This window comes from Leptonychotes weddellii, chromosome 9, assembly GCF_054177405.1.
Source record: "Leptonychotes weddellii isolate Sample4059 chromosome 9, ASM5417740v2, whole genome shotgun sequence".
Taxonomy (NCBI): domain Eukaryota; kingdom Metazoa; phylum Chordata; class Mammalia; order Carnivora; family Phocidae; genus Leptonychotes; species Leptonychotes weddellii.
The window spans coordinates 28,420,141-28,445,083 of NC_138377.1; the positions used below are offsets into that span (position 1 = coordinate 28,420,141).

The window sequence follows — 24,943 nt, forward strand, 5'->3', positions numbered from 1 at the left end:
CCCCCACACACACATACCCTCCATTGCCAACCCCTTACACACTGCCTGCATCTGAGCCCTGGAAGAGCAGTGGGGAAAGCATTGAAGCAACACCAAGACCATGAGGAGAAGGAAAACTGAATCAAACGCAGCATCATTTCCAGCCTCCGACTAGAAAGCCCCATCCAGACATTGCTAAGGAAGAATGCATTTGCTCATCAGTCGGCTCTGGGCATCCACGAGGCTGGAATACCAGCCACCAACCAGGCCACGGGCCGCTCCAGCTGGTGTCTTTCTGGCTCCAGACCTCCCTCTTGGCACAGGGGGTCTCCATTTACAGGCTACCACTGGCCCTCTTGAGACACGCTTCCTTTTGATAGTTAGTGGTGGGGATGCTGAATGAGCTTCTGTAGGACTGTGAGGGACTGTGGTCCCTCTTAGGGCAGGGAGATGCAAGTAGCCATTCTGCTTCCTAGAGGGGGCCATCACAAACTGCCCGCTCTGTTCTCCACTCAACGATTGTCACTTCTGCCAAGGACCCACCGTGGGGGCTTGCTGACCCTCTCATAATCTCTTCTGATTACCCTTTCGTATGAACCCTACCGTTGGACAGACACCCTGTGACATTAAAACACCTCCTTCCTGTCCCAGAAAATACACAACCCTTGTTTTTTGTTTGTTTGTTTGTTTTGTTTTGTTTTTAATTAAAAAAAAAAAAAAAGACCATTTTCTCATGAGTTCCCAGCCTCGGTCCCTCATCCCACTCCCCAGCTGGCTGTACAGACACTCGTGGTCCCTGGCCAGGCCTGGGGGTCCTCACCTGGCGCAGCTCGTCGGGGCCCACCCCCCACCCCCAGTGACTAACGCCCGCCTCTGTCCAGCCTGTGTGCAGCAGACAGCTTCCAGACGTGGGCCAGGGGCCAGGGCTGGACGCATGCCATAGCGGGGCTGGCCATGCTGATGGGCTTCCCTAGGTCGGCCTGCACACTGCCAGGCTTGTGTCCCTTCTCCTGGGAAGAGCTCTGCAGCTGGGTCAGCAAGTGAGATTTAGAACTAGGGGCAGACCTGGGGGGACAGAAGAGCTGCATTCTGGTTCCATTTCTACCAGACTAACTTGGTTACGCTAATAAGTCACTTCATCCCACCAGCCTGCCCTGTCCATACTGTTCTTGGCATTACCCACAACACGGTCACGAGCAGTAACTGTCACCCATTTACTGAGCCCTTACCATGTGCCATGCTCTATAACCCAGGTCTAATTCTCACAGCAAGCATGTGAAGCAGGTATTATCATCCTCATGTTTTGTTTGTTTCAATTTTTAAGAAATTATTTATTCTTTTTAAGTAGGCTCCATGCCTAACATGGGGCTCGAACTCATGACCCTGAGGTCAAGAGTCGCATGCTTTACCAACTGAGCCAGCCAGGTGCCCCGTCCCCCTGTTTTTAATCAGGACTGGGAAGCTCAAACATGTTAACCTCTCCAAGATCACCGAAATACTCTTGCAGAATTATAATGTCAAGTTCATATTTTGTCCAGCAAGCTGCACTGTTTGAATCAGACTCCTTAGTTCATTCAGCAAAATTTTATTGGGCACCTGTTAATTATGTGTCATGCACTGTTCTAGAATCCTTACACACTCATGGGTAGGTGACGGGAACTCACTAAAGTAAGGAACAAAGATGTAAGTAGACAAGAAGATGAGTGAAATGCGTAGTCTATCCGATGGTATTAAGTGCAATGGAGACAGACAAAGCAGGAGGGGGCTGAAGAGCGCCAGTGGAGCTGGGGTGGGCTACAGTTTTAATCTGATTGGGAAGTTCTCCAGCAAAAGGGGACACCTGAGCTCAGACCTGAAGGAGGGGAGGAAGCAAGTCATGTGGCTTTTGGGGGAGAAGCATTTCAGGCAGAAGGATCGGCAAGGACAAAGACGTAGAGGCTGGAGTGGGTGGCAAGTTCTGGGACCGCAAGGAGGCCTGGTGGAGGCGGCTGCGGGGTGGAGTGAGGCCGGGTGGGAAAGGCAGGAGATAGGCGCAGAGCTGGGGGTGTGCCATGAGGGGAGGGCAGATGGCGTGAAGACTGTGGGCTCTGCTCTCAGTGATGTGACAGAGTCCCTGCAGGGTCGTGAGCAGAGGACCGACATGATCTGACTACCTTTTAAAAGGACCTCTAATGGGAATCCCAAGGTTTTCACATTGGCCACCTCCACTTATAGTGGCCTCTGGGGCTCTCTGAGGGGATACAGGAATGAGTCTCAGTTTAGGCATCTTCCTTCCTTCAACAAAAGAATGAAATGAAAGGCCCAAACCCACCAGCAACAGAGCTCTCCTGGCTCAAAACTGCTCCCAGCAGCTGAATGTCGAGCACCATGGCTAGCCTAGACATTTCTTTGACTTTCTTCTAAGAAACAAAACCCTTCCCAGAAACACTCTGTGGTTCACCTTTCAAGTTCCCCAACCACTGAGCCCTCGCCTCAGGCAGAATTTGAAGTTAGCCATTTGATCATTTACTTGTTTCTCTGTCAATCACCAGCTGTAAAAAAAAAAAAAAGAAAAAAGCTCCTGGATGCAGGAGAGACCATTCGTTTCCCAGTCCTCTGAGTCTGTACAGGAAGCCCGCTTTGCCAAAGCTCCCTTCAGGCTGAAACTGAGGGCACACAGGAGGTCACTTGGGCCCAGAATATGCGAAAGGTCAGAACGGAAGGGTCAGTGCACTCGGTTCCCAGAATTTACTTCTTCAAATGCCTGTCTGCAAATGGTTTCCAAGAGTAAGTTATAAAGGGGAGAACATTCCACGCCTGTTTCCACCCCAGTTGGTTTTGAGTTAGGATCAGACCTATTATAAGCCCCACTGCTGGGGTGCCTGGGTGGCTCAGTCGGTTAAGGGGTTAAGCATCTGCCCTCAGCTCAGGTCATGATCCCAGGGTCCTGGGATTGAGCCCCTGCATCAGGCTCCCTGCTCAGCGGGGAGACTGCTTCCCCCTCTCCTCCCCACTCATGCTCTCTTGCTATCTCTGTTGCTATCTCTGTCTCTCTCAAATAAACAAATAAAATCTTTAAGAAAAAAAAAAAACCAAGCCCCACTGCTCATCTGTGTCCCAATCAGGGAGAGAGAAGAAAGGCCTGCCCCTCACCTCTCAGAAACACAGAATTTGCTTTGATCACACCTCACAACACTGAAGTGGCTCTGGTTGGGGCACTACGCACACCTGTCAGATGTGGAGCTTCCTGATTGAAATCTGGAGGGCAGCGTCCACCTCAGTTTTCCCACCTGTCAAACGGGTGAGATACCACTAGCCGTATTTACTTTGCAAGAAACGTGGTGAGGATGAAGAAGGAAACAAAGGGCTCTGCAAAGAACAGGAGACCCCCGGATCGCTCCCCATCCTTCGCCCTGCAGACCCCCGGATCGCTCCCCATCCTTCGCCCTGCTCCTCGCCGTGTGCGCTGCACTGTTGGCTTCCTTCCTGCGGGCTGGCAGGCTCCGTCAGAGCAGAGAGAGGGGAGAGCGAGGGTGGGTATTTATTCCCCGACACCCTCTGCCGGGGTGCTGTGGGCTGGCTGCAGGTGCCCCAAGACCACAGCTCCTGTCAGGGAGCACTCCCTCCCCGTCTCTCAGACCTAGGGGTGGCCACACCTCACAGCAGTCACCAGCCAGCCCAGGACTGCGCTGTCCCTGCGGCTCCCTGTATCTCGCCCACACCGTGTGGACGGTCTCTTTAGTAAAGCCCCTTATATTACCCATGTCGGCTGATCCACTGTAGCAGGCCTTTATCTAACCGAACCTCGCTGATGACCCTGGGAGCTCGCTGGGCTCTTCCCTTTCCTGCTGGAGCTAGAGGGCTCCCCCAGCCCCGTCAGTAATGATAATGGCCACCAGCAGCATGCCACGTGTTTTAACTCATCTCTTATTTGGTACCAGCCCCTTGCGGAAATGGAGGCTTCGGGAGGCTTCAACTTGTCCAGGGCCAAACAGCTTGTAGGTGGTAGGGCCAGGATTGGCACCCAGGCCATTTGCCCCCATTCTTACATTTAACCACCAAACTCCGCTGCACCCCCCACCCCTGGCTTTTCTGGAAGAGAATCAGCTGTGGTAGTTAAAGCTGCAGCCCCGGTTACAGTCTGTATGTCCTTCCACACACATATCTAGCCATGTGACCACAGGCTCCCCCTGACCACCTAAATCTTTGTTTACTAGCTGTGTGGCTCTGGACCAATTACTTAACCTCTCTGTGCCTCAGTTTCTTTATCTGTAAAATGGAGATATAATAGTACTTACCTCAGAGAGTTGTGAGGATTAAACAAATGCATACATGTGTAGAACAGGGCCTTATGCATAGAATGCGCTCGAGCAGGGTTATCTATTATTGTTGTTACCGTTATTGTCATTTCCAACTTACCAAAATTCTCTCCGCCCCAGATGTCCATCTGGGCATCATACTTTCCCAAGTGGTTAAACCAGGACTTGTCGATCACAAAGATTCCTCCAGCTATGACAGGAGTCCTGGGAGCAAGGAGAGGAAAGAGGCAGTGCATGAGCTGGAGAAGCTGGGAACCCTTCTAGATGGCCCCAGAACCCCAGGTTATTTGCCCCAGAATCCCCCGCTTGCAGAGTCATAGGGGCAGGACATCCAGCAACTCCCTGACCTCTGTATTCTCTGTCCCTGGGGCCCAGAACAGAGTCAGCACTTAGACAGTGCTCCCTAAGGAGCACCAGCAACCGAAACAGCCCCCCCCCAGCAGCCTCCCAGGCCCCCTGACCCAGGGAAGGAAGGGGTCTCTGCAGAGCCCACGGCAGCACTGACCTTATGGGCTTGGTGGGGTCGGTCCGGGCAATCTTCTGCTCAAGAGGGATCTGCTCCCACTTGAAATGCAGGCTCCAGTCAAATCCTAAGGGACAGAGTGGGGTGAGGACGGAGCTCAGGGCAGAGCTGCTGCAGCCCTCAGTCTCCCTTGATCAGAGCCCAGCTCGCAGAGGGCCCTGGGCAATTCATGCAGTCATTCCTTCACTCAGAACGAGACGGGTCCCTGCCCTCATTGATCTACTGGGTAGGACAGAGACTACAAAAATAAATCAATAAAACAATCTGCTAGTCAAAGGTGAAAAGTGTTAAAAAGAAAAATAAAGAAAAGAGAGGTGTTCGTACTATTCTAGTAAGGGTAGTCAGGAAAGGCTCTCTAAAGAGGTCACATTTGACCTGAATGAAGGACTGATCCATGCAGATATCTGGGGAAATGGAATTCCAGGCTGGGGGAACAGCAAGTGCAAAGGCCCTGAGGTGATTTCCCAAAGGAGAAATGCCTGGCTCCCTTCAGAACCCCACTCAACTCCAAGATCTAAGTAATAGCTGTTTCCAATTTTTGGAAGTCTGGGCCCCAAAAAGGAAAACCACTCTGCCCACTAGCTCCTAGCAACAGATTCCCTAGTGCAGCCTGTCCAATAGAACTTTCTGTAATGATGGAAATGTTCTATATCTGTACTGACTGTCCAATATGGTAGGCACTAGCCACATGGGGTTATTGAGCACTTGAAATGTGGCTAGTACAAGTTAGGAAGTGAATTTGAATTTTATTTAATTGTAATTTAAATATAAATAGCCAAATATGGCTATTATATTGGACAACACAGCTAAAAAGTCTAAACCAGAGCTGTCCAAAAGAAATATGATGCAAGGCAGAAATGCAAGCTACATATGTAAATTTTTCTAGTAGCCATATCAAAAAGAACATATGAAATTAATTTGAATATATTTTAATGCAAAATACCCAAAATGTTATTATTTCAACATGTAATCAATATAAAAAACTACTGATGAGATATTTTACATTCTTTCATAATAAGACTTTGAAACCTGGTGTGTATTTTCCACCTACGGCACATCTCAATCCAGGTTGGTCACATTTTAAGAGCTCAATAGCCGTATGCGGCCCATAGTTACTGCATTAGACAGCCCGGGTCCAGACCACCTGCAGGTGTACGTATCAGGAATTCATGCATGACACTGTCCCATCATGCCTTTCTGCCAGGACTGTGGGCATGGTCCCTGGGCTGGCAGCCTTTGGGGAAGGATGTGTCAGGGCTTGTGCCTCGGAGGGGAAGACACAAGACTAGCTGGGCTCTGTCACTGATTGGGCCAGAGGGCTTTGTCCCCAACCCCAGAGCTTTCCATTTTCTGGTGGTGTGAGACGCTCTGGCACAGCTGGGCAGAAGAGCACCAAACCAAGGCTTGAGACTGCCCTCCCCTGCCCCTTTCAAGTCTACAGCCCCTCCTCTGGGAGATGGACCCACCTCCACGAAGATCAGCAGATGCAGCAAGGTAGGCAAAGTTATCCAGACTGATGACATCGATGATGGGGCTCACCACACGGGTGTGGTCCTGGAGGGGAGGGAACGAGAGATGGTGTGAGGCCAAGGACTCTGTGAAGAAAGGCCCAGCTGCCTGGACTGTGGGCAGAAGTTCTCTCCGAGCCACGGGGCACTCAGCCCTTTCTGCAGGATGCGGCAGGTTCTTGGGAGCTGTCCTGCAGCCCCATAGCCAGGCTCCTGGAAGATCCCACCTGGGTCCCATGGGCACAGTGCTCTCCCAGCCTCTTCCTTTCACATCATGCTTAGCCCTGCTGGGATCGCACCTCCTCAGTGAAGCCCTGCCGGATTGCTACAGGCTGAGGATTTCTTCCTCTTTTAAGCTGCTCTCACAGTTACAGTCCAGACAATTCCTGGGGCACTGAATCATATGCTGTCTGAGGTGGCTCATCTGTTGCTGGTTTGAACTGTTGTTTTATTAATCGTCATCCACCTTTGTACATGTTCGGGCTGAGTCTTCCCAACTGGACCGCCAGCAGCGTGAGGGCAGGGACTCCGCCATCCCTACGCAACCTGGCTGTCACTCTTTCATGCCACATCCGCTTCAAGGTCAGATGCATTACTCCCTTCACCCTCCTAGGCACAAATCCACCTCCAAAACATTGGTGGGTAATGTCAATTTTACTAAAGATTCGGGGGTGGGGTGGCTTATGTCATTCACGCTATGCAAAACTATCAATGGCCATCAGCCCTCTCTTTCCTCTCCCTCCACAGAGGGACCCAGACCAGAGCCTCTTCTCTCCCCACACTCTGTGCTGACCCTCAAAATCCTCTTGTCTGCAACTTGGAGCCCAGCTCTGCCCCTCGGTTCACACCCCCTCTCAGGACCAGAGCAGGTGAGACCACCCATGGTTTCCCAGAGAGCTCTGTGGGGGCCTTGCCTTTGCCTTTTTATACACTTTTTTGTTCTGAGATATAATTCACATTTTTATAGCAATTTCATCAGCCGTAACTGACATGCGATAAAATTCACGATTTTAAAGTGTACAAATTTGGCTTACAATATATTCACAAGACTGTGCACCCATCACCCCTATCTAATTCCAGAACATTTTCATCACCCCAACAAGAAACCCTGTACCTGTTAGCGGTCACTCCCCATCCTCTCTCCCTCCAGGCCCTGACAACCACTCATCTCCTTTCTGTTTCTATGGCTTTGTTTTATTCTGGACATCTCGTATCAGTGGAATCATAGAACACGTGGCCTTTTGTGACCGGCTTCTTTCACTTAGGGAAACGTTTTCATCCACACCGTTGCACGTTATCAGTACTCCATTCCTTTTTATGGCTGACTAGTACTTTGTTGTATGGCTATCTTGACAGACATCTGGGCTCTTTCCACATTTTGGCTATTCTGAATGATGCTGCCCCGAAAACCGCAGTGCAAGTTTTTGTGTGGAGTGTGTTTCCATTTCTCTTGGGTATATACCCAGCAGTGGAAGGGTCATCAGGTAACTCCGTGTTTAAGCTTTTGAGGAACTGCAGGACTGTTTTCCAAAGCAGCTGCCCCATGTTACATTCTCACCAGCCATGAGTGAAAAGGCTCCCACTTCTCCACACCCTCACCAGCCCTTGTCACTGTCCATCCTTTGGTCACAGCCATCCTGTAGGTATCAAGTGGTATCTGACTGTGGTTTTGACTTGCATTTCCCTCAAGGCTTAAAAATGTTGAGGATCTTTTCCTGTGCTTGTTGGCCATTTGTGTATTTGTCTTGAAGAAATGTTCATCCAAATCCTTTGCCCATTTTTAAGTTGGGTTATTTGTCTTTTTATGGTTGATCCGTGATTACCTCATCCTTCCCTCCACCTGTCCTACCCTCCCCCTTCTAGTGAAACGCAGGCACATGCTAGGGACCCCCTGTCCTCATCTGTCCTTGACAAGGACACACCCCCCCTTCCTCCTTCTCAGGCTTCCCAGCCTTGACCCCAAGCTGCACCCCGCCCCTGCACAGGACCCGCCTCCCCCGGGAGCAAAACCTCACCACCATTCGTAGTAGGAGCTTTACAGCTCACCCAAGCTCACATCCACATGAATTCTCACAACAACCCCGTGAGACAAATACTACAGCTACCCCATTTTCAGAGGAGAAAGCTCATTAACATGATGTCACTCAGGTGGAAGCAGACCATTTAGGCTCCTACTCTGCCTATCCAACGTCAATGACTGTTCACGCGCCCTCATGCCAAGAACATGGTGGGCACATCCCAAGGGACAGAGCTCCCCCAGGGACAGAGGGACTCACCTCCTTGACCCGCTGCAGCATGGGCTGCAGCCACTCGGTGTTCACTTCACAGTGGCTGTCCAGAAAGGTGAGCACGGCAGCTGTGGCCACATCTGCCCCACGAACGCGGGACCGGATCAAGCCTGCCATGAGAGTGGACAGGGGTTGATACTGGGACGGGGCCAGTTTGCTTCCCCGCCATCCCTCAAAAGTCTCAGGGCTCTCAAGGCTTCCTCTGAGTTACTGTGATTGCGCTTTACTTTGTATTTGATTATTTCCTCCCTCCCTCCCTCTCTTTTCTCTCATCCACTCAGCAACCATCATTACTCCAGGCTCATTCTCTGAGTGCTCTCTGTGTACCAGATACTCTTCTGGGCTCTGGGGACACACCGATGAACAGTCAGGTGTTAGTGAATGGAATATGCATTCGAGTGTGTTTTGGTACCAAAAGAAAACCAGAAACCAAAACCCTTTCCTCCCTACCCGCCGGGATCTCTAAGCCGTCCCCTTCAGCTGCATCATCATGTGTGACCTCGTGAGAGGTGACCTCGTGAGAATCTTCTAGACTTAGACAGTCTGGAGTTAGTATGCCAGACCCTTCACGTACCTTAAGCATGTTATTTAACCTCTCTGAGCCTGGGTTTTCTCATCTAAAAGACTCAGAGAGAAAACAATCCCCACCTGCCGGGGAGAGTGCCCGGTGTCTAGGAGGCCGACACGTGCTAGATTCTGCTCTGCTTCGACCCCCACCCCAAACAGTCTTGCTGATGGCTCACCAGCTGTCAAAGAATGGCCTCGCTTTTGGCAGCTCCTGGGGAGAGAGGAGGCCCAGCTGGGACTACTGAGAGAACAGCCACTGGTGTCCTGTGAGCTGTGGAGATGGAGGGGCCTCGCTCTAAGAGCTCAGCATACAGTTGCTCCTTGGAGAGATTTCCCTGGCCATACCTCTGCCCTGTACCCTGCCTCCATCCATCTGACTATACACCCATCTGTGCAAAAATCCATCTGTCCCATCCTTGCACTCCACCGGTAGGTAGCAAGTACTGAAGGTTTGTACCCGTGTTGGGCAAATCCCAGGAAACATTATATTCCTGGGCCTAAAGGTACCTACAACCCAGTGCTTGGGAGAAATTTCATTTCTCTCTGGCCTCTTCCATGCCAGTGAGCAGGTCTCCTTGGTCTGACTGGTCTTTCTTAATTATGCCCCTCACATCTCTCTCTCTCTCTCAAACTTTCAGTGGCTCCCTACTACCTGCCTTATCAAGTCTAAATGCCTTTCTCTGGCTTCCAAGGTCTTCTGCCATCTACCCTCACCCCACCATTTCCCCTCCTGACCAGACTCAGATTCTCCCAGGCAGGGAGGAGGAGAGGGAGGTTAAGGGTGGCCTCCCTCCTCCAGGTTGGAATTCTGGCTCCTCTACTCATCACCGTGGGCAAATTACTGAACCTCCCTGGGCCTCACTTTCCTTATATGCGAAGGGGGACGATGGGCTGTTAGGAAGAAGGAATGTGAGAACACGGGCAGAGTGGACGCCTGCTACAGGAGAGCCCTCAGGGAGAGGGCTGTTGGTATGACAGGTGCGCCTGTGCCGGGCCAGCCCTCGTGCTGAGTCCGCAAGCCTGGACTGCCCTGCTTGCTCCCTTCACCTGTTTCGCTGTGCCCTCGCCCAGGCAAGGCCTAGTCCCCCATCACGTCCCTCTCCTGGGGTCTGCCCCCACATCACCATGACCAGTCTGTGCCTGCGGTGGGTCCTGACTCCTTGGCCTTACAATAAGCTCTCCGAGGGCAGGGACCAAGTTTCATACTTGTTTTGTGCTTCCTAGAGTGCCATGTACAATCCTAGCTGCGTGGCTGATGCTCCGAAACACCTCTCGATTGGAAGTGAGGTGACATCTGCTTTATAATGCCCCAGGGTGCCTAGGTGGCTCGGTCGGTTAAGCATCTGCCTTCGGCTCAGGTCGTGATCCCAGCATCCTGGGATCGAGCCCCGCATCGGGCTCCCTGCTTGGCAGGGAGCCTGCTTCTCCCTCTCCCTCTGCCTGTCACTCCCCCTGCTTGCTCTTTCTCTCTCTCTGTCAAATAAATAAATAAAATCTTTAAAAAAAATAATGTCCTTTGGTTTTCTTGGAGCATTTCCACATAGTTTATCTCATTTAATCCTTACAATAGCCATGCAAGGCAGAAAGGGGACTATTACTAACTCCACTTCTCAGAAGAGACAGCCCAGGCAGCCAGAAGTAGAGCGACCTGCCTACAGTCATGCCGTGGCAGAGGCTGACCCGGGATAGCAGAAGGGTCTTTCCACACCCCTTGGTCCTGGCCACCAGGAACGCAGTAGGCGCATGCTGGCTTAGTGTGACATGGTGCCAAAAGGGAATGGGGAGGTGCAGAGGTCTAGACCAAAATAGGTCTGCAGTGGCACCCAGGATCCAAGAACTTACCTTCCCGCCGATCATTGCGCAGGCACTTGACCTTGGGGATCCTGGTCAGGAGCAGACAGTCTTCAGCTGAAGGTGAAGGGAAGGAAGCAAGCTCATTCAGATATGGGCGTCAGACCACAAGGGGTTTGGTCGCCCCTGGAACCGCCCAGAAGATGTCTCACAGTAGGTCCAGGGAAAGGGATGGGGGTGGGGAGGTACACAGGAGCATGGTCATCTCTAATGGCCAAAGGATTGCCCTGTGCCTCACTCCCAGGCCAGACTGAGGAATACTTATGGCATTGCCCCCAGGGGGCGCCAGAGAGCACCAGCAGGTCACACCGGGTAGCCAGGTCAACACCAGCGCGGCCACACTGAAGGGACAATCCTCAGCATTCGGCACTTGTAAGAACAAAGGATGCTGCTGATGTTGCTTCTGTTTTTAAAAAATGTCATCTCACTGGTGTCCCATCAAAACAACACCACTCTTCCCCCTTCCTTGGCACCTGGGAACAGAGTCAGGGAGGGCACCTAGAAGACTAAAGATCCGGTTGGGGCACCTGGGTGGCTCAGACGGTTGAGCGTCTGCCTTCGGCTCAGGTCATGATCCCAGGGTCCTGGGATCAGCCCCGCATCGGGCTCCCTGCTCCGCAGGGAACCTGCTTCTCCCTCTCCCTCAACTGTTCCCCCTGCTTGTGCTCTCTCACAGTCTCTCTGTCAAATAAATAAAATCTTAAAAAAAAAAAAAAAAGATCCCAATTGAGGGGGAGGGGTCAGCACGTGATATCCAGCACGGCCCTGGGAGTGCTTGCCTCCACGCTCTGGGGAAATGAGAGTTTGGAAGGGTGCAAATAACAGGAGGTAGAAACTTACGATCTGAACTGAAGTCATCCACTAAGATGATCTCCTGGATCAGGCTGGCTGGAGTTCGGTTCAGGACACTGGAGTGATGGGGACATAGTGATGGAGACAGAGGAGCCTGGATTTAGGGGTCACCGTCCATTTACCTCTCCCTGCCCCAGGACTCCCCCACCACCCAGCTCAGGGGCCAGCACACTAGCCACGAGCAGCTCCTTGCAAAACTCCCGGGCCCTGATGAGTGGCTGAGGAGCAGTATCGTCCTTAGGCTCTTCCAAGGACCTGGCTGACCCTGCTGCCTGGACCTGCAGGCACCCGGGACCTGGGCCAGATGGGTTGTGGGAACTGCCCCAGTTTTGTTGTCAAGACAGGACCTGTAGCTGCTCTGACTGCTTAGGCTTAACAAGTTCTGCCAGGGCCGGGAGCGGTGGGGGGGTGCGGGGGGGAACGGGACACCACCCAGCTAGGCCCGGAACTGCCGGCCTGCTTTCCTTCCCACCATCCTTCCTCTTCCTCTGCTCCCTGGGAAAGGAACCCCAAGTTTCTTTAATCCCTGGAATACTCCAAATCCTATCCCCGTTAAAGAAATGGGGTGAGTAGGAGTTAAACTTGACCGCAGGGCCAAGCTAAGGAGGACAGAGGGGCACCTCCCTATGAATTGTTGGATGGCACCTACTGGGCTAACGGCCAGCCACCTGAGGCTTCATGTCCATCCCTGACTCCCTTGGCTCCTGACCCTTGAATATCTGCCTTTGTCCTGGGGACCGGACCTTGTGTTTGTGCATCCCAATAACTAGATTGCTGGGGTCTCTCTGACCCTGATTTACCAGCTCCAGCTTCTCGGAAGGACAGGACTCCACCTGCCAGTGGCTGACCTCTTCACACCATCTGGCCCCGCACCCTGTCTCAATGTGCACTCCTGCCGGGGGCTTGGCAGATCTTCCCGAGGCCTCGGGGAGCAGCACCATTGAGGCGAGGGTCCTGAGATGGGGCTCACCTCTTCACAGTGCGCAGGAGGGTGGAGCGGGCCTCATTGTGGAAGGTGATGATGACGCTGGTGGCCGGCAGGTCCGCAGAGTAGGAAAGAGACGGGCAACTGCGAATGGAGCACAGGGGTCAGAGGGCAGCGTGGGAGCATCCTTAGGACAGGCTTGAGGCTTCTCTCTGTCCAGCCTGCTGCTCCCAGGAATACCTCTGTGGGACAGGGAAGGCAAGCCTGAAGCCAGGGGGCGGGGCTGCCCTCCAAGCCCGCACTCCACCCCACTCAGCCCATCCGGCCTGGAGCCCTAAGAGGGAAGCCACAGGTTGGGGCACTTTCCCCGGCCTGGTCATCTTTACCGAAGACCTAGAGCCCTCAGAACCCCCACCACTGAAGTGTTCAGAAGGGTTCTGACCATTGTGCCTGTGTGGGCACCGCTCCAGGCCCCGGGGACCCAGCCCTGGGCCAACAGACGGAGCTCCCTGCCTGCTGGAGAGACAAAATGGGGGAGACGGGGAGACCAGCCTCTGTTCAGCTACAGCTACAGCACCCTGTAGTTTCTTTCTCTTCTCCCGGTTCACGACATTTGGAGGATCTGGAGAGGAATCGCCCTTCTGCTATCGTCCTGTGACTCCCTCCCTCTCGCTGCCCAGCCTGGACAGCTGGCTGGTGACCCGGGGTGGGGGAGCAGCCTGTCTCCTCTGGGGGCCCTGGCCTCCCCCTGGAGCACACAGAAGCCCCGAGAAGACCACGAGCAGTGCCTGCCACCCCGCTCCCTCCCCCTTCTCCGGCTCACACCACATTTTCAGCCATTGGCTTCCCCCTCCTCAGGAAAGGGAATTAAAACAATCCATTCCTGCCAGCCTCCATCCCTGTCGCTTCTGCTGGTGCTTTTATTCGTGCTCCTGGGGCCGGCGGGAAGGCAGCTGGTTTTCATGGCAATCTTCTTTATTACAATTGCTCTCTGACTATTCCAGCAGGGTCTGTTTTCTCATTCCAGCACTCACGCCCAGACAGCGTCTTACAGCCGGATTCCCAGGCCCATTTCCTGCCCTGCAGAGCAGATGGGGTCAGAAAGGCAGGAGTCCCACCAGCCTGGGACCCCCATGGGAGGAATCCTGAGAGGCTTTAGAATCATTCTCCCTGACAGGCGATGTAGGGAGTAGGAGGGGTGGAGGGGTAGGGAAATTCACCTCTGCCCCCCCCCCCAGAAGCCAGGCTTCCCAAGTGCATCCTCCCGGAGGCATGCAGATTTGGGCGTGGGAGTGGGCTTGGCCTGCTGGGACGGGGGGAATGCTGGGAGAAGCAGCTGCCTCCTGGGTTCCCGGCCCCCCAGCACTGACCTCCAGGGACCCATGTCCTGACAGGGAACCCCAACCATCTGGTGCCCAGGAAGGAGAGAATCTGGATAGTGATGCCCATTCTCCACCTGAAAGTGGCCTACCTACCCATACCCCATCTGGAGGGTAGACTTGACCTCCCCCCAACCCGCCCCCTCCAACTCTCTCCACTCTGCATTTCTCTGGGATTTACAACCATGATGATGGCGATTTATCCGGCTCTCAGGAGCCAAGAGCCTTTGAAGAGGTTTGACCCAGGCCTGTGTTTCAGGTTTGGGGCTGGTGGGGTTTTCTTTGTGTTGCTAGTAGGTCTGTCTTGCCTGGTCTCTTTGTTCCCCTTGAGGGGGCTCCCCAGATTGAGGGCTGGACGAGGAGGCTCCAATCTACGCGCGCGCGCACACACACACACACACCCTGATCCACCTCAGGCTTCTGGGAGGGCTGGTAGCAACACGGGGGCAGGAAGGGAGGCTGGCCTCACCAAACCACCCCTGCCTCACACTCGAAGAGTCTCGTTTCAAGACCTGTGTCTCCCCAAGAGAAACTCCTCCTTTAAGTTCTTCAGTGAGCACCTGAGAAGCTAGGAGGGGGGCTTAGTGGGAGTGAGGGCAGAGGTGATCCAGGCTAACCCTGGATCAGTTCAGAGATTTGGATCCATAGGACCTCTACGCCTTGGGGTCAAGGTTGGCCGTAGCCGGGGTTGCCAGGAAAGGTCTCCAAACAGAGTTGTGTGGACATAGCCTTGTAGGCCCCACAGTGCAGGTGGACTCTGCACCAGCATTGACTGAGAAAGAACTTGTGAGATCTGAGCTGGCCAGTGGACCTGTGGGGAGGCTTTTCCGAGTAGCAGGATTATCGTCGTACTGGCAATGCTGGGGTTCCAAGACAGTGAGGACAGTCTGGGGCTCCCCCGACTCCATGTCCATCTCCTCTTGACAGGCGGCCAAGCCCACCGGATTTCAGGCTCACCTCCATGAGTGACATGGAAAGTGCTAGAAGCATGTCCCTTTCTGCACCCTTATCTCGCACATACCTTTTGTGCTGTGGAGTAGCTGCTTCAGAAGGAAAAGCAATCTTGACCTGCATCATCCCCACCTACCCTTAGACCAGGACCAGCCTGGTGCTAGGAACACAGCTGGACCAACACAGCCCATGTGGGTCCCTCAGAAACGCAGGCACATGGGTGAGTCTGCTCCAAGAGCCCCTCCTGCCCTGTCAGCACGGAGCACAGACGAAGTCCCCAGACCAGCCTGGGTTGGCAAGGAACCTTCCCCGGAGGAGAGGACACTGAGGGGAATTGTGAAGGTACGGGTGGGGGGTGGGGTTCAGGCGAGGGAAACAGTATGTGCATAGACAAGGGCGGGGGGACAGAAGGGCATAGGACTGCGGGAGCATTAAGTGCTAGGCAAAAAGGAACATTGGTTCAGGGCCAGGAGGGGTGGCTTGCACTTCAGGGTAAGGACCTCAGACTATTCCCATAGGTGAGGGCAGGAAGGGGGGACTGGAGGTGGCAACTATAATCCAGACAGGACACATCAAGAGCCTGAACCAAGGAGGGGGCATTGATGGCTTGCCCAAGGTCGGTCACTTATACCGAGTGCAGTCGGAGTGGGGATCATCATGGAAGGTGTCCTTGGTCCTGCTCTGGGGCCTCTCCCACCTACCCCACTGGGAGAGCCAAGAGCAAGGCTGGGGAGCATTTCTGGGAACTGCTGAGGAAGCGGGGGCAGCGGGGCAGGAAGACGAGAATCCCTTGCACAGTGCGGGCCGGGTTGGTGGCCCCTCTTCACCTTAGCCACCATCAGCAGGCTCGCCCACCCCCTCCGGCCTCCCTGTGGTCCCCTGGCAGCCCCCTCTCACTGGGACTCCAGACTGAGGTGCTGAGGGGCCTCCCCGGCGCCCGCTGAGTCTCCTTGGCCGTCTCAGGCCCTCCGGAGGTCAATGAAACAGAGGAGGCAAGAGAACAACTGAGGGTGAGGGTGTGAGGCTCTCAACAACCAGATGGAGTCTGAGGCGACCCTTCTCATTCCTTCAGTCCCGGGGACTGCTGGCAGGGGCCGGCCCTGCCCTCCACGGCCCCATGGATGCTGTACCTGTAATGGCGTGTGTCCCGGATGGCTCGGTCTGGGCTCAGCTTGTCACTCTCCAGCTGGTTGAAGGCATGCTGCCTGTAAGGGTCCTCTCCGGCCTTCAGCTGCTTGGCTGCCAGGTACGCCTTCTCATCGAAGCCTCTGGAGGGTGTTCCTGTCACCTGAGCCAAAGGTCAGCATCAGAGGGGTCGCAGGCGGGAGGATAAAGCCGCCACTGTGGGGTGAGCCCTGATCCCGCCGGCAGGAGCCAGCTGCCTTACCTCGTCCGTACTTCATCCCAACTCTGTGAGCAGGAGATCGGTACTTCCCCCCCTTGTACGGATAAGGAAACCGAGGCTCAAGAAGTTAAAAAAACAGTACCCAAACTGCTCTTAAAAAATGAAGGCTTTTTTTTTTTTTTAAAGCCCAAGGTCAGAGCTAATGAGTCACAGTTTCTGGATTCAAACTGGTTGTTCTGACCCGGAAAGTCATTCTCTTGCCCAGTGCTCTTTGCTGGATTTGGAGAAGGTGACCCCCGAGATGAGGTGTCCTGAGGGGACCACCAGCCAAGCTGGAGGTCGCCAAGCAAGCTACAGTGTCCTAGGGATAAACTTGGGCCTGACCCTGGACTAGGCATGCAGTAAAACACCCGGGGCTTGGACGAGCTGCTGTCCAGAGAACTACCTGTGAGGACAAGTAGGCCCTTCAGGCTCGTGCCAGAGCTGCCAGAACACCCAAATGCAGACAATGGTGCATCTTCTCAGGGACTGGCACTTGCTGCTGAAATAGCCCCACGTCAGAGCTCCTGGCTCCCCGGAGGAGTGATGGATCACACAGGCCATGGCCCAGCCTCTCTCCTCTTAGCCACACCCCACTCTGTAGTCCCAAAGTCCCCCCATGAAAGACCCTGGGGAAGGACACATCTGAGATGAATGGAGAGATAGATGGATCCTGACATCTCATTATTTGAACCAAACTGCTGGCTGGATATTCCCCCAGAGTGCCTTGAAATATCATCAACGGTGAGCGCATCCTGACTGCAGCCCTCCCACCTGCCCAGCAGCCTGGGCTGGAGCTGTGGGCCGCCAGAGGCAGCGGGAAGGTGGGCGAGGATTATCCAGACACAGAACTCTGCACGAGGACTCCATCAAAGGCTAGCCCCAGAGGGATGGTCCCTGGAAGGTAGCTGGACGTGGGGGAGAGGAGACCAAGGTGTTGGGTGATGCTGGGGGACATCCACAGTGGCCCAGGGCCTCCATGAAAGCCTAGCCCCGGACCTCGCCAGCAGGAATGTGGAAGGCTCCAGGGGGTGAGTATCTCCTTCAGGGATGCCACTCTGTCGGGTTCCAGCCTCCGGGTGCATCCTGTCCTAGGAGCCAGCCCCTGAGCTCCCCGAGGTCAGAGCTGGTGAGGGAGGTCTCCTCGTGTCCACCGGGCCCAGCTACACACAGGTGCTCAGGATGGTGGTCACGGCTGCGGCGGCCACACTGTGATTGATATTCGGGGTTGGTGCCATGACAAGGGCTGGACAGATGTGGCAGAGCCCCCATGGGCTGGAAATACATTTCAGGAAAGACAGAAGGAGGGAAGGAAGGAGAGAGGGAGAGGGAGAGGAAGGCTGTTTTGACCTGAACCCTGGATTGCTAGAAGGACCCAAGCCGTCCATCTTGGAGAGTGAGCAGGAGAAGTTCTCTGTGTCCTTCCCACCTGGGAGAAGGACGGGCGCTAACTCTTCCCCCCCAATTCCTCCCAGCCCAGGTCAGAGAAATGGGAAGCAGCTTCTATTGATATCTGAGATAAAAGAAAAGAAAAACTGCAGAAGCTCCCAAAGGGAGAGTATGCCACTTAATTATCCTGCAAGTCAACTGTGGGAAATAACCGTGTTTATTTATTTAGGGCTTCTGGCCACTCTGTGGGCTCAGGAAACCTCTGAGTCCTCATCCCACACTCACCCATCACCCAAGAAACATGGATTGAGAGCAGTGCATCTACCAGGCACTGGGACACCCCTCTGCCAAGTTCCAAGGCCTATCTGATCATTCATTCAGTTGTTCAAGAATGCTTGAGTTCACTCACTCTTTCATCCAGCCACCCAGTCATTCCGCAGAGCTCCACAGAGCACTCCCTAGTGCCAGAGGGAAGGAATGCTCAGGAGACTCTTCCCCCATCTCCAGCCTGCAGGCTTCCTGCGCCTCAGGCAAAGCTTCCTCAGGGCTCTAGAGAATGTTTTGGAAGACCAAGGGCTCAGGCCAAGGTTCACTAGAGAAGTTCCGTTCACTAGCGAAGCTCACTAGGATGAGCTAGACATCCTCAAAGATGCTGTTCAGAAGCGTCTGCTGCTCCCTCCCGCAGACCATAGCCTCCGAGGGTGCTCTAGCTGTCCTCCAAGGCTAGACCCTTCACTTGTGAGCCACCTCGTGAAGAAGGGTGCTGTGGAGTCCCAGTCCCTGTTCCCTCCCTGGGGTCTTAGCCCTGCTTCCATGTTGACCCAGCATATCTGGGGCCTGGAGCCGAAACATCAGTTGGTCCCAAGTCAGCCAAGTGGAGGGGACACTAAGGAAGGGTAGGATGTGATCTCTGTAGGGCTTTAACTTCCTCTCTGCCCAGCGCCTCCCTGGCCTCACCCCGTCCCGACCCAGACATCTTCTACCTGGTATCTCACTAGTTCATATGCCTGCACTGCAGCTCATATTTCCTCACAGCTCTCGACCCCTCCTTTCCCTTTGGCCCTGTTCTTTGATCTTGAGACTTTCAGGCCTTCGAATGGCCCATCGGTACCGCTAACTCAACACCTCAAAACGAATTTGTCCCTGAAGACCACCACATGCTTCTCCTGCATGGCTGGTTGCAGAGGTGGGCAGTGCTGACCTCCTGGTCCTCCCAATAACACATGCAGGGGTCATCTGTGATGTCTTCCCCGATGCTCCTCAGCCTGACCGAGACCACGGCCCTGCACATCCACAGCGGTGTCCTACGGGCTCACCACTAGTGCTAAATCAACAAATATTTCCTGCAAGTCTCGTACGTGCAGGCACTGTGCAAGAGGCTGGGAAGATGGAAATAAGCAAAAGCAGTATGGACCCCAGAAGAGAAATCTAGGAACCTAGATCACCCCTCGCGGCTCCCCCATCCTATGCCAGACCTGGCCACGGAAGTTCACGAAGAAACCCTCACCCTCAACCTCAGATCATGGGTAGCTGGAGAACTGGCCGTGGAAGCCCATCCCACCCCAAGCCTAGCTGGAACAGGAGTCCAGACAGGGTGCATGCGCCACAGACTGGGGACCAGTGAATGCTCTTCCCCTTCTGCCCTGTTTCCCCACCCACACCGCTTACTAAGCACACTGGCGAGGGGTAAATGCATCCTTTGGCTCGAGGCTGTAGGACCATGAGGAGCTATATCTGGATCAGCCTGGGAGATCTGAGATCCTGGGCTTGGAGCCAGTTGGAGCCACTATATGGGACTCGTACTGCTGCCCTTTCTGGAGGGGATGAGGGCACTTGGAGCTGCTTGTGGAATTCACAGATCACATGGCACCGACGTCTGTGCTTTACTTCTCTTTCTTTTCCACTAGATGGTGAGATCCCCACCTTCAGGCTCCCAGCACCCAGCACGTAGTAGGTACTGAGTGGATGTCTGCTGAATAAAGGAATGAACGAGTGAATGAACGAATGAATGAATACCTAAATAATGTCCCTGCTCTCAACTTACCTATAATCAACAGGGGAGAAAACCACAGCTAACAAAAGGGAATGCTCTGACATATCACATGACCTTCTGTGGCTTTTGCTCTCCTGACAGAGCTCACAGTGGCCCAGGACACTCTATGGGTGGGGGCCCAGTTACCTCATGGGCTCGGGTTCTGCTGTTGCCCCCTCCCTGGCTCTGTTCTGGCCACACTAGCCTCCTAGTGTTCCTTGAGCCTGCCAGCACCCTTCCCCTCAACCCCTCTGTTCCTTCTCCTTCCTGGAAGGCTCTTCCAGATGTCTGCATGGCTCCCTCCCTCACCCCTCTGCAAGGCTCTGCTCAAACCTCACTTCTGTGAGCCTTCCCTAACCGCACCCACCCCCCACACCTATAACCCTATGACCCCAGCCCCTCATTCCCTATCCTCCTGCCTTGTTCTAAATTTCCTTCTAGCTGATGGAAGTGTCATCTGATGTTCTTTCTATGTGTATTTTGCTTAGTTATTTTATCTTTCTGACTGCTTCTCCCCACAAGAATATAAGAGTCACTAGGGAAGGGATGGTCTGTTTTGTTTAATGCTGGATCCCAAAACCCGGAACAGTGCCTGTTGGTAGGATTCAAAATCAACGGCTAATGAATATGCGAGTGATGAGCTGTCATGACCCCACTCATCTCCCCTCCCACATATGCGTACTTGGCTAACACATTACTTGGAACTGAGGTGGACCAAGTTGGTGGCAGGGTAGTTTCTGCTTACCTTGGGGATTTCCTTCCCACTCATATCTCTTGGCAGGACTGTTAAACACTGTCCTCCTGTCCCATCAACGCCTTGATCACCCCCACAGGGGTGGGCACAAGGCCCAGGCTAGGCTGATCTATCATAGAGATTGGTGAAGCAATCGACTCAATCTGGGCCAATCAGAATCCACTCTGAGAACTTTCTATAAGATGAGCTCTTTTTGTCATGTCCCATAAACCTGGGAGGCAAGTCCTCTTGCCTATTACATGGAGAAATTTTGTCTGGAGAATGAAGAAGAAACAATCAGAGCCAAGAGACAGAAAGAAAGAGCTATAGTGATATTATTTGGGGATCCCTGGAGCTAGTCATATCTGATCCCAATTCATCTTGGGTTTTTTTTGTATCTGTCTATCTATCTGCCTATCTACCTTCCTACCTACCTACCTGTCTTATCTACTACCTATCTGTCCTCTTTTTTTTTTTTTGCTTAAACTAGTTTGAGTTGACTATCCTCTCTAATAACCCAAAATTCAGAGATGTCAGTCCTTCAGTCATTCCAGTGAATAGAAAACCATTCTCCAAAAGTAAGAAAGAGATGTGCCTGGGTGGCTCAGTCGGTTAAGAATCTGCCTTCGGCTCAGGTCATGATCCCAGGGTCCTAGGGTTGAGCCCCGCGTTGGGCTCCCTGCTCCGCGGAGTCTGCTTCTCCCTCTGCCTCTGCTGCTCCCCCTGCTTGTGCTCTCTCGCTCAAGTGCACGCGCTCTCTCTCAAATAAATAAATAAAAATCTTTTTAAAAAAGTAAGAAACAAAATCAAAAACAAACACCAAAAAACGAGCCATGAATGGAAATGACAGAGTTTGGTGGCAGTGGACCAGGCTGGTCCCTGGCATCTGGCCCAGTGACTTGAGCCTACAGTCAGGTGGGGCATTCTCTGCCTTCCCAGCAGGCAGGGCTGTGGTCAGGCTTGGGGATCGGGGCAGGGGTCCATCTGGACCACAACATAAGAGTCCCTTGAGTTGCCCTGACAAGGAAGGAGGGCTGGGAGATGGTGAGTGACAGCCTGCTGGGCCTCCCACAGCCCTCCAGCCTCCTCCAAAAGCTCTTGGCTGAGGGTTAGGTGGTTAGAGGATGGTCTCCTCCCCGGTCTGTCCTTTGGGGAAATGCCCATTCCAGCACTTCCACATCCAACAAGGTCAATCACATCTGAAATTGTTTAAACTGAAATAATGACTCTGCTCTATAAAACGGGAAGAATTATTTCTCATCTTAGAGAGTTGTATTTTCTGTCCATCACTTCAGTTAAACTTTGAATCTTGCCTGCCTGGCTTCAATTTTTTTTTTTTTCCCAGCTAGATTTGCTTACTTCTCCTTGACTGCTAAATTTAGGAAGCAAACAGCAAAGGGGAAGGTTTGAAATAAGAAAGGAAAATATTTTCCACATCATTTTTTATCAAAAACAGTTCAACCCAAATCCCCAAGCCCTGTAAACTTTCTTTTAAAACATACATGCACCTCTAAATTGTAGATTTAAACAACTCAAACTCCTTTTAAATAACTGCTGCCTAATTTCCTTTTACTGCCAGTAAAACAGGTACCTGCTGCGCTGGCCTTTCACTCAAGTTCAATGAGACTGCAAATAAAAAGGCCCTGGTCCTATTTTATGGATGGCTCCTGACTTTTTTCTGAGTCTGCCTTAAACCCCAACCACCTGGTGAACAAAATGTGCTTCCCAACCACTCCCCACTCCCCTGGGAACAAAGTCTCATCTTAGGCGGCATCCAAAGTTGAAAGACTGCCATTCTTCAGGAAGGCTGGGAAACGGAGCACATGATTAACCAGCTCTGAGTGCAAGGTGTCAGGTTCCACCTCTCCCGAATGAAAAGGCGGGTCCCACTGGGCCTCCCCGCAAGCCACTGGGTTCTGGGGAAGGAGCCAACCACGCCTGGCCTACCCGCGCTCCTATCCAACCAGACGAGACGCTGGGGGTGGCACAGGGCTGGGGACCTCAGCTTGGGTACAGGAAACCTCGCCTAGGGTATCAAGGGTCCCTCAGGGGCCTGCCCCAGACATGTCCCCAGTTCCCCTTTCACATGGCCTCCAAAACAGTTATGTAAGGGTTACCAGCCAGGCCTTTGAAATCTGGGGGGATAGAATGCAGGTGTTTACTGCTCTCTGGCCTTGGGAAGTCACTTACCCTTTCTGAGCATGCTTCTTCAGCTAGAAAATGGGGATTGTTGTGAGGATTAAAGGACACGATGTAAATAACATGCTTAGCACACTATCTGGCACATAAATTATTAATTATTAATTATTATTAGCTCGCCTGCCTTTTTACCAGTCGTTCTCCACCTTGGCTGCACATTAGAATCCGAAGAATTGGAATATTTTAAAAATCCTGATGTCCAGGCCCTACCCAAGACCGATTCAATCAGAATCTCTGGAGGTGGGAGACTAGTATCAGGAGTTCTTAAAGCTCTCCAGGTGTTCCAGTGCGCTAGCAAGGCTGAGCTGCCGCTTTATATAGATGCAGGACAGTGAGCTGGGGAAATCACAGGACCAAGGACTAGAAGGGACCTTGGAGGCCATCTCCCCTGACCCCCTTCCCAAGGAGCCTCAGGGTGAGTCTGGGTTTTGGCCTCTGTACGGCTTCACCATCAGCAGAGCCAACTGGAACTCAGCTGGAGCCTTCGTTGTTACTATAGAAATCACCACCTTGCAACACATGCCCACATGCCCTGGGTGCTCTAGTTCAATTACATACCAAGGAGCACAGGGTAAGGGCCACCTGGGAAAGCCCACCTTGGGCTTCTGGTTAGATTTGCCACCACAACCTGGTTTCTCCAGGGGTGCTGATGACCACACAGCTTTATGACACCAGTGGTCTCATCAAGAAAGAGGGGGAGTGCGTTCCCCAGATGGTCTCTGTTCAGGTTCAGGGAGATTTCAGGTCCAATCAAGCTCCCCAGGTCCCATTTTCCACACTCTGCTTGGCCCAGAGGTCATCCAGGGGCGGAGGGATTCTGAAGGTGGGCAAAGCTAGGGACGTGCGGTGGGATAGCTCAGTTTCCACTTGCGTATCAGCTTGAGTAGAGCATTCCTGGGTTTGCGAAGAGTACCAAACCCTGCCGTACCCCCCGCCCCCGTCATAGCTGCTGCAGAGTGTAAGGAACAAGGAGGCCTCTCTTGCAGTAATGAGCGGATGCTGACTGCTCCCTGAGGGCCTGCTATGAGCTGGGTGCTATGCAAGGTGCTTATTTCCAGCTTCAAGTAGTCCTGCCAAATGGGTGCTCCTCTGAGCCTGCTTTTACAGAGGTGGAAACTGAGACCCAGGGAGATAAAATAACATGCCAAGGTCACAGAGCTGCTGAGTGGCTGGGCTGGGCCTGGAATTGAGGCTGTCTGGCTACAGGGCTTAAGCACAAAGCTTTCTCTGTATGTCTTCAGACTACTCCTAGGCACAGATGGGCTTGGCACTGCCTTCCAGTTCTGAGTCTCTCAGCTCCAAAACAAGCTGGCCTCTGGTGCCCAGAACACAACCAGGCCCTGACAAGTGCAGGCTGGAGGCTGCCTCCCCACTAGGCTCAGGGTTCAGAGCATCAGCTCATGGTTCAGAGGCAGACTTGCCCAGTGCTGTCATCTCTTGGCTTGACATGGGCATGGAAACGCTTCTCTGTTTTGGCTAGAAAGGACGTGGAAAAAATGAAAAGAATAAGAGTTTGTATTAGACGAAAACAGCACATAACCAAATTTCCTTGGGTCAGTCCGGGCCCTCCTTGGTCTTCCCAGCCAGGCACGTCCTCAGGGTCCCGACGACCTGCAGCTGCAGTCACAGAAAAGGGGGACAAAGCCAATTCCTGTTCAGGTTCTTGTCTGCTTGAAGGTACCAACCCTCCCAACAACATTGCCACGCTCTGCGGCCGAGAGAAAGGAAGTGAGCAGAAAGAACAGCTGAGACAGGGCCACCTCAGGGCTCCCCAGGCTCCCACGAACACCCTCCCAGCCCACATACGGTGCAGATCACACAGGTGTAATGTGTCAGTGTCATTCCCGGTGCTTCATATTCAGTCTATTGAACTTGATATTAACTGGAAAAATAAAAGCAATTATGGGCCATGTACTACATAGAACACCTCCAGTACGACTATTTCAAGAGTGTCAGCAGCCTGGTAAGCGCTGTGAATTGTGCAAGACTGTTGACTCTCAGATCTGTACCTCTGAAACAAATAATGCAATATATGTTAAGAAAAAAAAAAGAAGAAGAAGAAGAAGAAGGTAGCAGGAGGGGAAG

The 24,943-nt window shown here is 53.1% G+C and overlaps 1 protein-coding gene across 1 annotated transcript in view; it reads right to left on the bottom strand.

Annotated features, from left to right (window-relative positions):
* GALNT16 (polypeptide N-acetylgalactosaminyltransferase 16) overlaps positions 1-24,943 on the bottom strand; it is a 78,259-nt gene that overhangs the window by 8,986 nt on the left and 44,330 nt on the right. Inside the window, exons 2-9 of the mRNA XM_081829750.1 lie at positions 16,252-16,409; positions 12,837-12,935; positions 11,855-11,922; positions 11,006-11,071; positions 8,585-8,706; positions 6,267-6,354; positions 4,783-4,867; positions 4,277-4,481 (exon numbers count right to left, since the gene is read on the bottom strand). Coding sequence (XP_081685876.1) covers positions 4,277-4,481; positions 4,783-4,867; positions 6,267-6,354; positions 8,585-8,706; positions 11,006-11,071; positions 11,855-11,922; positions 12,837-12,935; positions 16,252-16,409 — 891 coding nt within the window. The remainder of the gene's footprint in view (positions 1-4,276; positions 4,482-4,782; positions 4,868-6,266; positions 6,355-8,584; positions 8,707-11,005; positions 11,072-11,854; positions 11,923-12,836; positions 12,936-16,251; positions 16,410-24,943) is intronic.